General features: G+C 42.9%; 1 protein-coding gene across 1 annotated transcript; it reads right to left on the bottom strand.

Moving 5' to 3' along the window:
• Positions 1-4,449: 4,449 nt before the first annotated feature.
• On the bottom strand, positions 4,450-12,196 carry APMAP (adipocyte plasma membrane associated protein). The gene is made up of 9 exons (XM_057379352.1): positions 12,180-12,196; positions 11,879-11,995; positions 11,294-11,409; positions 10,579-10,671; positions 8,080-8,196; positions 7,421-7,595; positions 6,839-6,973; positions 6,276-6,468; positions 4,450-5,299 (listed from the first exon to the last, which is right to left on the bottom strand). Exons 1-9 carry the CDS (start codon positions 12,194-12,196, stop codon positions 5,090-5,092), a joined length of 1,173 nt encoding a protein of 390 aa, XP_057235335.1. The 3' UTR covers positions 4,450-5,089.
• Between the last annotated feature and the right edge of the window lie 1,394 nt (positions 12,197-13,590).

Here is a 13,590-nt window from a genome sequence, read left to right as displayed (position 1 = left end):
ACAGAAAGGGTGATAAAATATTGGAATGGCCTGCCTGGGGAGGTGGTGGAGTCACCATCCCTGGACGTGTTTAAAAAGAGATTGGATGTGRYRCTYRGTRCCATGATTTAGTTTAGTTGAGGTGTTAGGACAGAGGTTGGACTCGATGATCTTGAAGGTCTCTTCCAACCTGGTACTTCTGTGATTCTGTGATTCTGTGAAAAGGGCCACGAGAGGATGTAATGTGATGCTACATTCACCCATCACACAAGGCACCACTGACAGTCTGGTGCCAAAGACAAGGAGAAAGAAAGTCAGCTGGGCTGTGGTGGCTTGGGCTGTCCACAAAGCAGGAAAGCCAAGCCACAGCTAAGTTTGTAGGAGAGAAAGAGAAGCCCAGACAAGCTGCTCTTTCATCTCAGGGGGGTTAGGAATGGTCTCAATCCCTCTCCTCCTTCAGCTGCACACTCCACACAATGGCAAGGGCTTCCAGCAGGCTGCCAGCTCATGCCAGCCTGGCCCAGAACAGGCTGGGCAGATCCATGTTCCTGCCTGCAGCCTGGTGCTCAGGAACAGATGTCATTTGCCTCTCTCATGGCACAGCAGGGCGAGCAGGCAGCACGCTGTCACTTCAGCTCTGTGCAGAGACCCGTGTGTGTCACACAACAGTGTCCCCTGTGCRGCTCCATGAGCCCCTGGCACACAGAGCTTCAGCTCAGCCCCCTCTCCAGCCCAATGCTCCGTTTGTCAGAGCAACAAAAGTTAAAGCCAGGTGAGCTTGGCACCATGCAGSCTGACAAACCCGACAGGCCCTTGCTGCTCTCTCCAGGAAAATGCAGCAGGTTCAGAGCTCTCTATCCAAACAGACAAGCACCTGCTGAGAAGGACACGGCAGCCTTATGTTCAAAGCTGCATCCAAGTTCACGTTACAATCAGAAAGGCACGCTGGAATTGTAGCATCCATCATCCCCTCTGCTGTGCTAACAGAGCACCAAAGAAAGGAGCAGAGCTAAAGTCAGCTGAGCTCTTTGTATTCCTCCAGAGCACTTCACTCAGGAAGGATTTGGGTAATTAAAGAGGAGGACACTGCCAACACTGACCTAAAGAACTGCAGCTAAATCCCATTTAATCACAAGGACATGCAGCAGTCCAAAAGCCAATGTCTCTGCCCTCTGCATCTTGGCTAGAATTTACACCAAAGCTAACAGCTCACCAATTCACTCCCAGGAATTCACACCCTTGCAGACCATGCTGGGGTTTTGACTCTACTTCAAGTTACAGTGGCAATTCCAAAATATTTCAGCTAACTACAACTTACTGCTAAATTCTTCAGTCCCTACCTCAAATTAGGAAAAATCAGCTGCCCCCCATGCTCATTCTTTTGCAGCGCTGTTTTTAAGCAAGCTAGATGAGGAGGCCCAAGTGTCAGCATCATCAGATCCCTGTTGTGATCACTGAGCAGACAGACCCAGGAGGAAGGAAGTCATTATCTCACCTGCAAAATCTTTACTGAGACATAGCAGACACAGATTTAAAGGAATCAGATTTATGCCAAGGCTTTGCAATCACTTTCATCAGCTGTTCACACTGAGAAATCAACCTTTGTATAAAARTGTCGGGGCATACATGAGTTATGTTCCAGCAGCTCTGGTACAGAAGTTTGCTCCTGAAAAAGGACAGAAGAGGTAACTGTGGAGTAACATTTTAAATAGCTTCAGCAAAATCCTCTTGATACTTGTGCCCTGCAGAAACATCTGTTCCACCAACAAGGCGAAACAAAACACATTTTAAAAATGYACAGCCCTGGTGCACTCCTGCTCAGTTCCTTTCCTTAGAAAGTTTTATTGCACGGCTTTACAAGAAATCAAATATTTCTCCAAGCCTTTCAGGGGACGGGGCAACATTCTCTCATGCTATTGAATGTGCAAAAAGCAGCTTGGGTGAGAACCAGGAAGCAGCCTCAGGCTTCTCTGGGAGTTATGAAGACAGCCCTTCCTCCCTTCTTAGGGAACCACAAAAACCCAAAACCCAATCTTGCTCTGCCAAGACCTTTGGATACCTCAGGAAATGTTCTTGCATCCAGGAAGACTTCTTTTCTCCCACTAGATCCCAGAGCTGCAGAGGTTCCTGCACTAATACCATCAAGAGARAAGGCTGGCTGGTTTTCTCCAAGCCTGAGTTATTCCAGCTTTCCTCTTGCTCAAGGCAGCTGTGTCTCCCACCATCCATCTGAAACCAACACTCCATGGACTCCTCAGCCTCTGTGGGAGTGCAATGAGCCTGTAAAACCGGTCCTCACAGGAGCATTAAGAGGAGTTTTATGCCAGATTGTTTATTCCACAGGCATTTTAATGCTGCTGTTTTACTCTTGCATTTGAGAGCCCATCAAGGGCTAGAATTTTTTTTTAGAAAAAAACAGTTTCTAGAAAAATACTGTTCTTAAGCACCCCTGATGCTGAATAATGAGATCTGTCTCAATCAACCTGTTTCATTTGAGTTTCAACTACAGATCCCCCCACTTCTGCAGACCATGGATGGGTTTTCAGGGTCCAGCATAACACCAGGAATGGGAGTCAGCCGAAACGAAGTGTAAAGGTTCTTCTGAGAAATGAAACACCAGTGGCCTGGTTAAGCAGCCAGTGACACCAATGCTGAGTTTGTTGCTTAGCATTGTGCCACCCACYACAGTTTACATTTGGGGTTTTACAGACTCGAGAGGTTTTTCATTTCTCAGAATGAAAAAAGCCTGYCTGTCCAGCCTGTTAAACAGAGGGRGTTTRCTGGGTACMAGTCCASCCAGTYTGCAGTAYYCTTAACAAAAATAAACTGGGAACTGCACTCTGTCCAAAGGTTACTCAGTGAAATACTTTGGCAAATGAATCACTAGAGATAGCTGTGTACCAAGAAGCAAAGCTGAGCTCGCCCCAAGGATACCCAAGCATCAGAATAAAAGAATAAAAGAATCAGCAGAGCAGATTTGCTTTTCCAGACCCAATTTAAGATCCCATCAAGTTCAACTTTTGTATCTCACCAAAACAGGACAAACAGTTATAAGGATTGGCAGAGCAGTGACAACGAGCTGTGCTGAAGCAGACTGCCCTGCACTGGGTTTTCCCAAAAAGAGAAACCCCTGGCCTGATCCAGCAGCCACAGGGCTGCTGTAGCCTGGCAGCAACACAGAACAAGGTGACAGAGGCACTGACAGGGAAGAATCCCTTACATTTGCATAGTCCTCCATTAAGAGAAGAGCAGGCCAGCAAAAGCAGATGACATTTTTAACATCACCTTCCCCTTTYCTGTTGCTTTTTGTTATATATTTATAGCAAACCCCTTTCCTTCCCAAAGGTGAGGAAATGGAGCAATRGTGCAAGTTGAGGTTTGATTGTCACCCAGTGGCAGAAAAGGAGAGAGCAGCAAAAGCTGCAATTCCAAAGTATCAATGCACTAAATCACTCAGCTGCTGAAACAATCCCTTTAGCTCTTCAAGATGCAAAACCTCTTATTTAAAATCAYTGTATGCTTTGGGTTGGAAGGGACCTTGAAGATCATCAGGGACACTTTCCATGAGACCTGGTTGCTCAAAGTGCCATCCAGCCTGGCCTMCAACACTTCCAAGGATGGGACATCCACAGCTTCTCTGAGCATCATGTTCCAGTCTCTGCTCCACCATGCTGCCAGGCACAGAGCTGAGACTGACAGGCTGCAGCTTCCCAAGGCTTCCTTTTTTTCCTTTATTTTTAAATGGAGCTATTTTCCCCTTTTCTAGTTAGTGGCAACTTAACTGGGCTACCACAAATTCCTCAAATATGACAGAGAGTGATTCAGCCACTTCATCCATCAGTTCCCTCCCCACAGCCAAGGCTGCCCTTGAGCTTCACATTTCTCACCTCCCTGTTTGTGAGCACAAGGTCCACCATAGCCCCTCTCCCCTTTGGCTCCCCTATGAAACTGATTTATTGTCTGGAATTCCCTTGTTCTGCCTGCCATTCCAGCCACAAAATATAACAGCACAGGCCTTCCTTTGCAACAGCTGACAGGAAAGGATTCTCTGGTTTTACCAAGCAGAATATCTGTAAACAGAGAAAGTCCCTGAAGAGGCCAGAAAGCATCCAGGAGCTACTACTGCATTCCAAAACCTTTCACCAAAGCCTTCCTCATCCATCAACAGCAAATTTTACAGAGGTCCTTTGAGTGCACATCTAACTTCAGACACCAATCTTCCCCAAAATCTTTACCATTGCTTCATGAAACACATGTTGAAGAGGTTCCTGCAGCTAGCCCTCTTCTCTGAGGAATGGTCACATACATAATGAACAGGAGACTTACAGGACCTGGCAAACATGCAGGAAATACTACAAACAACCCTTTTAAGACCCACTGGTACTAGTCCTTAATAACATAGAAAATGCAACTTTCATCCAYCATCTGACCACAATGCTATAAAGAAACACAGGAGTCCACAGGTAYGGATCCAATTTGATTCTGCATGTTGATTAAGTTAATTGCAATGTCTGATGTTGTTTACACAGGTTGGGACTGAAAAAACCCAAATGGCATAACTAGATCTCCTAGGCATGTCCTGGATGGTGCTGCCCCTAGCACAGCACCATGGCATGACATTGGAACATGCACTGCAATCACTCCTAAACAGGAGGCACGAAAACAGAAATAAACACATGCAAGCCACCCTCTTCCACCCMAATGACACACAATTAAATTCCAGCCATCACAACTCCTCCCTGTGTAAGAAGACACACAGTTGCATTAAAGGTGACGTATGGTCTCTGTTCAGGGTGACTCCGAACGAGGCTGGGCATGGAAAAGCAATGGATTTTCTTGGAGGAACAAAGAACTGAATGAAGATGCCTCATCACAGTCCTCAGATACAAACAAYGATGCAGACCAACTCCAGAGCATGAGCAGCCAGCCAAGACAGGGGACAGGTGCAGCAAGCTGGATGTTTTCCTATGGCCTCAGTGCTACTGCACCTTTACAGACTGCCTGTCACTTTYTGTCCTTTTTGTCACACACTGCCTCAAGCACACGCTTCCTCTGCATGCCACACCTCTGGAGTGGCACAGGACAGCAGGAATTCATCATGGATGGGCAGTTAAACATGCTGGAGATCGAGTCTGCACAMACAGGGAGAGCGGAAGGAGCCCAGGTAAAGGTGCCCGTTGTGTTCGTGTGCCTCGCTGACATAAGCCACTGTCACTCCATTGGGATCGTGGAAGCTTCTTTTGTAGGATCCTGTCTCACTCAGTTCAACAACAAGGCTATATTTGGGCACAAATTTCATCACAGTTTCCTGACTCAGCAACTGAAAGAAAAAAAAAAAAAAAAGAGAATCAACAGAAGGTTTTGTTCTCCACAATCAGATCTCAGACATTTATACAGGCAAAGAGCACTCCACGCTCCTCAGAAGCAGCAGCTAAGAACATAAACACACATTTTGAGTAAACACCAGTACACAGGGTTAACACATCAATATCTGAAAAGCCAACTTTAGAGGAAACAAAAGGATCAGCAGAAGCTCACTCTACTCCTGAAAGGCTGCCCACACAAGAGGCAGCAGCTTGTTGTGGTGCAGCTGATGCCAAGCTCCCCACAGCATCACTCAGAGCTCCTGCACTGCACCACGAGAGACAGGGACAGCAYAGAGCTTGTTCAGCTGCAATGGAATCCTAAACACTGCTTGCTGATTTTCATTTTTTTCGAGGACAGAAGTATTTTTAAGTCTTTGCATTGTTTAAAAAGCACCATGCTGTTTCTTTAGCCTTAAAACAACACATTATCTTTGCTCATCCTAAAGCAGGGTGACACAACAACAGGCATAGTGAACCAGAACAAAATGTCACCACAACGTACACACTGTCTCCTAGGGTGCCTAGGGCAGGCATGGGAACAGCTCACACTTCCCAAATGCTCTTCAGACACCTGGCAATAAGCAGTTTAGGCACTTCAGGTGAAGTCTTCCAATATCCAAATGTAGGTCCTGTGTTGCTGCATGGTTAGAGCAGAGATAGTCTCTTTTTCTTTCCTAAGATCAAGATGGAAGGCAACTTAAGAGATGTGTACCTGCTACTCAGAGAAGCAAGTATTAGTTTTACTACCTAGGAATATATAGGGACTGTTCTACCTGAAGAAAGCAAAAAAATTTTTAATCACAGCATTTAATGTTTTTTCTAAATCTTGTTGTGAAGAGGAAGAAACAAGACAAACAAGTATTTATCACTTCCATTCCTATACTAAAGGTGACTTCTTAAAAAAAMCCTTTTTAATGTATTTTTTTTTACCTTAAATATCATCCTTTTAATCCATGGTTTTTCAGATAAAAAGTCCAACAATGAAAATCCAGGATTGGGTCGCACAGCTGCCATAGCTACCCARTATCCTCCAGAGCTGCTTAACCTGATATTGTCTGGAAGACCAGGCATATTCTCAGCAAACATGTCTGCTCCACCTTTCATCAGCCCAGACACATAATACCTGAAAGTTATAGATAGTAGATTAGGACATATTAACTCAAGCAGTCTAAATAATTAAATAACAGTCCCAAAATTAATTATTTTTGAAAAGTATTTGTTTTTTTCTATTATTTTGGTACACAGAAATATAGCACTGCCACATACTTTTCCCCATTAAAAAAGCCAGCTTACTCCATTATGTTTAAGGAGCCCCCAATGGAAAGATTATGCAGCCYAGATGTTTACAGTGAAATAAAAATATCAAGTATTGAGGAAGGTCACCTTGTCATTTGTAACTAGGCATAAACAAAGTGTAGTGTTTCTTTTGTCATTCCATTTGTTTACTTAAACAATGCCTGAAGAGATTGTAATAATTTCAAAGTCATGCTCACCTTCTGATTCTAGCCATGGCTGTCTCTGTCACCAGGACAAAGTCTTCTGCAGGAGAGAGCTGCACACCATTAGGAAACCTCAGCCCCACCATTAAGACTTTCACCTCTTTTGTCACTGTGTCATATTCAAGGAGGCTAAAAAGAAACCATTTTTGAGTGAAAATGAGTATTTATGCATCTGTGCTTTGTTCTTCAGGCATTCCATTCTTTCTCACATGCACCTCACCTAAGTTAAGAAGGCAGAATAGAAAGGAAGTATTTATTTATGAACACTAGAGAAATAAAAAGCCACTTAGACTGGCAGCATTCGTGAATGATTTGGGTTAAATATAATACTCACACCTTCACTTTTAAAACAAATGTCCCATGCAAGTCCTCTTGAAGGAAAAAGGGAAATCTCATTTATTTTGCTGCAGATCTCATTAGCAACATTCACACATTCCACCACCCTCTCCTGGCCAGTGCAGTGTTTGCAGAGGTGGGTTTATAAAGAGAAAAAATATGAAGATCAAGGAAGTGGTGAAGTCCACTSCTCCAACTGAGCTTAGAGCAAGTTAAACACCTTGGGGAGGAGATACTTACCGCCCATCATCTGTGCCTTCCATAACCAGGAACAAATAGTCTTGTCTTTGCCATTTACTGCTGGAGTCAGTGAAGAAGATTTTCCTCCCATCTCTGGTCACTGTCAGGTCATTTACAAATGACAATTTCTGGCCTTCTATCGGCGTTTTGGTTGACACAAGCGTTTTTGTTTCACCTGGTAACAAAAAGAAGAAAAGACACATGATRTAGCTGCACCCAAAATATATTTCTCTTCATTTTGTGTAAATCTGAGTTACAGAGAAGTAAAGAGCTCTTGACTACCACAGTGAGATCAAGGCAGRAACAAAAGTACAGCAAACATGACAACAAGTTCTTTGTAACAATCTTTTTCCTTTCCTTTGCTGAAAACTGAAAACAGCTACAACAGAGCTCTATTCATGGATCATTTTTAACAAGAAAAACCGTGTAACACCAGAAGATAAGTCACTGATAGCTCTGATTCAGGCAGCTAGATAGAGAGAGGAAGTGATTGCTACAGGAAAATAAATATCAAGTTCTTGCATGACTCATTTTATCCAGACACCTCCAAATCACTTTACAAAGAAGACAAGCATTGTTTTGCCTGCAGCATCTGGCAAAACTGCAAATRAAGCCCAGATTTGTCAGTGGAAGAGAACTTCTGAGCAGAAAAGTCATACCTGTATCAGGATCAACTTCATAGAGTCCATAATAAGCATCTGCCACAAACAGGGTGTTATTTGGCCCCACTCTCATGCCAAGTGGCCTTCCACACGTTGGTTCATCCCCACGGCCTCCTTAGGAAACAATTTTAAAATTATTTTCCAAACAGAAATAAATACAAGGCATTCAAGGTACCTGAAAGGTGTGTTGGGTCTGGCTCAGGTGAAGRGCCCTCCCAGGGCTGTGCTCTGCACAGACACATAAAAAGGTGTTTTGGCTACTGTGGCATACACATGGCACATATATTCAATAAAGAAATTATTCCTGCTTTACTGGGTGGGAGTGAAGCAGATATCCCCATGCCATGTTTTCACCAGTCTAGAGATAATCACAGAATTTGCCAGACTAGTAACTAAAAACTGGCCAAGTAGGGGTAAATATCAGAAAACTGGATTTAACAAAATGCTGCTTCTCAGAAAGAATCCGTTTTACTGCAGGTTTGTGGGGTGGGTTTTTTTTATTTGTTTGGTTTGTTTTGTTTTTCTGGTTTGTTTTTTTCTGTGTTGTTGTTTTCATTTGTGGGTTTTGTTTGCTGCTTTTTTGTTTTGTTTTGCTTTGTGCTTTTTTTAATTAAATTAATTTTTCATTGAAAAGACCCTTTCTTTTTCTGGAAAGACCCAACATTGTCATGAAACAGCTGATTTCTCAAGACACAGACATTGAGATGGACAACATTAAGCTTCCCGCAGAGATGGTTCTGTAATGAACAAGCTGCTGCCAGTTTTTCTCACTCAGTTCCAGCAAGTTCATTACATGAACCAAGTAAATCATTCAGAAAGTTATTTCTTGTAGAATTCAACAAGAAATCACTGCAATTTAGCAGTGACAAAACAAAAATACCATGACCAGTACAGGATCTCTGCTAAACCAAGTGCACCCACAACTCCCACTGCACTTACAGAGGAAGGGGAATAGGTACAACAAACTGCAAGGCAAAATTCTGTAGATGGGCAAAGTGATTTTTTTTCTTTTTTTCCAAAAATCTCCATTTTTCTGTCCTGGGTAATTCAAAATCTGTGTATGGTATTCCATATCTCCTCTACACCAAACTGCCCAAGGTGACCACTGTCCTTTTAGGACCTAAGGGTTGGAAGCAGCCCTGGGGTGTTTTACCCCAGCCTTGTGAAGGCAGTTAGCCTGGAATCCCTTTAAAACAGAGGGAACAGGCACATGGTGCTCCTCTGCTCTCCCCAGGAGCTTTTTTTGGCCAGGCTGCCAAGAAAGTTGCCTGGGGCAGKTTCTCTGAGTGGAGGCAGTGTGAGGCAGCCTGGCAGGTTTGTCTATCTCCCACCTTTGGAGAATTCTGTAACATCTTTTTGGCTGCTGTTGCCAGGGGCAGCCCCATCTCTGGGCCAAGGAGGAYGTTTTCTTCAGATCTTTTTTTGCTKCTGCCACCCAGTACAGCTCTGCCASCACCATCCTCTCCCTCCAGGAGTYCCAGGCAGTGCCCCAGTTCCAYTGCCACTGTCAGGAGAGCTCCTGTTAGGTGGTGTGGAGCACACAGATTGGCAACATTTGACTGTTTTTGGACAGGAACAGTTCTCCAGGACTCTTCTGTTTTGTCTCTGCTCCCCATTAGCTGTTTTTTGGGGGATGAAGGGGTTCTGTAATCATGGAGACTAAGTTGCTGTGTTCATTTTTCCTTTGATCTCTTCCTCYACCATAAAAAGGGGCTTCTCCACCATCTTCTTTTCTTTGTTCACAGGATTTAGCATCTTTGCTTATTATTGTTATCTTGGTTGGTTTTTTTTAGTGAACTGCTATTTTTTCACTTTTATCTTCTCACATTCATCTCTCATTTTTGGTGAAAGAGAAAGGGTTAAAAATACAAGGAAAGATAACTCATTTTGGTTTGTCCACCCCTKAAATTGTCTTAAACCAAGACACTTTCCYACTCACACATTAGCTCAGAGTTCATCCATTCACACTTGTTCAAGAGTCTTCAGTTTTTATGAGGTGGCACTTCACCTCAGAACTTTGATGACTTCAGCTTCCACAAATATCAGGCCAGGTCACTGCCCATTTTTCTTAAGATAGATGGTTTTTTTTTCTGGATGGACTAACAGGAAAAGGAACATTATTCGTGATGCACTTCAACCTCATCTTCCTCTCAAYGTTAAGATGCAGTTTCTTCCACCAGCACATCATCCATGCTGGAGGCCTTGTGGTCATGACACAAAACCCCCTCACATCCATAAATTTTATTGCTKTAAACTGTGTGCTTTGTTACCAAGATCACCCACTCCCATTCCTTTGGCYCTCTGTTCTACTCTCCTTTCAATATGCACATTTTCACCCATATTTCACTGACACAAATACACTTCTATTTCTGCTACAAAATTCTACAGAGCACGATATCAACTTGCATGAGCAATCCAGCCTGAGCAAAGTTTAACCAACACATGCCCTTGAGCCAGACATTTTCAGGCATTCTATGTTCACAAGCTGTCACTCACCACAAGGACCGTGGCCAATTCTGGCTATTGTTTGTATTTCCCCATCTTCAATTTTGATAATCTTCCCATCAGCTGTCCCAGTAAACAGAACATCTGCAAAAACAACCTGTGTGATTAACTTGATCACAAAACCTTATTGGTAAATATTTTTCTGTTAGCATGGATAGGGAAAAAGGAGCCTTCAACATTTATTCACAGAAAACTTATTCACAGTCAGGCTCATTATCTCACTCATAGGTCAGYTGTCCATTGCAGGAACTCCTTACAGAGTTTCCAATGAGATTGATGAAACCAGGCAAGACAAAAAAAATCAATAGCTTCAGGTAATTCCTTTAGCATACTGTTAACACATATGGGTAAAAAAGTGAAATCTGAGGAAGGAATTTACAGTAGCTTGTTACAGGACCATTTAATTTCCTACAAATATTTTAGTAATTTATTAGAAGAAATAGCCCCTGACTACAGTGCTGATGCTTTCAGTCCTGGAAGAYGGGGATTTTTAATCTGGCAACAAGATTTATTTTGAATTTATGACAGAGGAGAACAGCAGCATAGAGAACCCAGGTTTTGCTGCATAACACAACTGCTTTTACAAAAACCTGCCCATTCAAAATAACCTCCAGAGTTTGTTATCCAGGAGGTTTATTGCTGAACTCATACCAATGGAACAAYACCTAAAGAGCCTTCTTGAAAAGCTGATTTTGTCAGTGCTTACCCCCAATATGGACAATGGACTCTGGTCCAACCAGCTGGTGTTCCCACAGCCGTTCAGCTTTTCGTAACTTGGTGTTGGGCTCTAAAACACCCGTCAGGAGGGGAGGCTCCTTCAAGCTACAAAACAGGAGGATCCCGTGATCCTTTGCACAAAATGCAAATATTCTTGAGCAACATATCTGATCTTCTTTTTCCCCTACTTTGCCAACTCCTGCAATCCTGAATTATAATTTCCATAAAACATATTTCAAAAAGAGTTGCAGKAGCTTAAGCACTTGGCCTTTAGTGAAAGTGCAGATCTTTCAAGAGCACACGTGTGTGCTCAATCACAAGCTGCACTGATATMTCGGGCAGCAGAAAATAACTTTGTAGATTAATGATCAAAGAAAGTAATTCAACTCCTTCAGTGATCAGTAGTGACACACAACTGCACAAGATGGCTCAGAAACAGACTGGGTGTGGATAATGTTGCAATCCCTCCCCAGTTTCTCAATCCAGATAGAAACACTTTACACTGTTAACTCTTGTTTGCTGAAACAAAACAACATGCAGAAGTTATGCTTCCAGAACATTCACTTCAATTTACCTTATGGGCTGAGGGTCTATAGGACAATCCAGGAGAACAGTCACCCCAAGCAGTGGCACAGCCACAGACACAGCCAGAGTCAGGAAGGTGACACGGAACACCTTGCTGCTGTAAGTACTGCCAAAACCAGACAAAAAATAGCATTAACATTGTTTTCAGATACAACAGTCCTTAAAAATTCTGTAGCATCCTCTTTTCTTCAGAAAAGGAACCAGTAACACTTTCGCCCAACCACCATCCTGACCTTCAAGGTCCATGTTGAACATATTAGGGTAAGAGAAAGGTTTCAGTATAGTGTCACCATATGAGGCTGAACATTGYAGAATGAATGAAACCTGTGCATGACAAGTTACAGCTGATTGAAAAGAAAACAAACAAAAGAAAAAAAAAACAACCTGAGAAACAGGGGAAAGTGAGATTATGGCAATAGTTTCCATCCCAGCAAAAGTTTTGAATGAAAAGCTCCACTAAAGCAACAAATATAGATGAAGTTGAATGGCTGCTTAACTTAGCGAGCACTGGTTTGAAAGTCGAGCCCCAGCACGTAAATGAAATTAAGTATCTTCTGTTTACCCATCAAAACACACAACAACAAAAAAAATGGTAAAAACTTCTTCCACAGGAGTAAAACATGTTTTGTTCTCACCAATTTTTAGAGGAACCAATTAAGCTCAGCAAAGCCTGGCCCTGAAGTAGAAAAGCAGCTGTTACAATTTTAGCTGCTCTGAACTTTGGCCCAGCCAGACAGTCTCCTTGCAGGATCAATGAAATAAAGATAAACAGTGCCCGGTGGTTCTGCATTAATCCTTGGACCACTTCCACTGTTTTGCCCTTCATTAGCCAATCATCCAGACAGCTGGAAATATGAACTCCTGCCCAGAGCACAAATATCCCAACTGGGGAGCTAAATATGTGTGCTGGTAGTGATATCAGCATCAAGGTAACCTTTGGGATTATCAGTGAGAACAGCAARGACTGAAGCAGGCATTAGGATTTAGGCAGGATTTGAGCACTTCCAGCTTTAACAGTAGATATCTTGAGGAAGCAAAAACCTCCCAGTCTGTGTCCCCTTGGGTCTAGAACTGAGAGCAGGGGGTAAAGATAAAAGGCAATCCCCAAGTTCATAAAAAGACTTCAGCCTTTGGCCTTGACTTTCCACTGTCCTTCAGGAGATGAAAGCTCACTGATATAAGATTAAAGGTACTGTCAGCAAACACCTGAGCATCTCAGCTGACAGCTGAGAACAGCTCACACAAAAGGAGCTGAGAATGAATGGGAACAGAATGGGAACTCATCTGCCAAAGCCAACTTAATTAAAGCTCCTAAAAGCATGATTTAAGTAAAGGTCAYATCTCTGATCCTCAACCAAACTTGCAAGGAGCTGACAACAAAGAAAAAAGGCAGGAGGAATAAGATGACAAGCAGACTCACACTTCAAGCCTGCAAATTGCAAGACCTAGTTTAGACACTACTGAAACGGCGAGAATCTAAATAAAACCCAAAAGTTTAGCAAAAAATTAACTAAAAAATCATCTACTCAGAATCCTTATCAAACTACACAATATAGAATACTGACAACTGCAAATCACTGGAAACAATCACAGAGGTAAAGGTTCACCAACAGTGAAACAGAAAACCTCAGCCAATTGTGYCTCTGATAATTAATCCTACATGGCCTGCAGCCATAAATCCCAATAAAGTAACTTACCAGG

This window comes from Malurus melanocephalus, unplaced genomic scaffold, assembly GCF_030028575.1.
Source record: "Malurus melanocephalus ecotype Western Australia unplaced genomic scaffold, MMel_1.1 scaffold_402, whole genome shotgun sequence".
Lineage (NCBI taxonomy): Eukaryota > Metazoa > Chordata > Aves > Passeriformes > Maluridae > Malurus > Malurus melanocephalus.
Note: the sequence above shows the minus strand (reverse complement) of the source record. Positions and strands in the feature narration are given on the sequence as shown.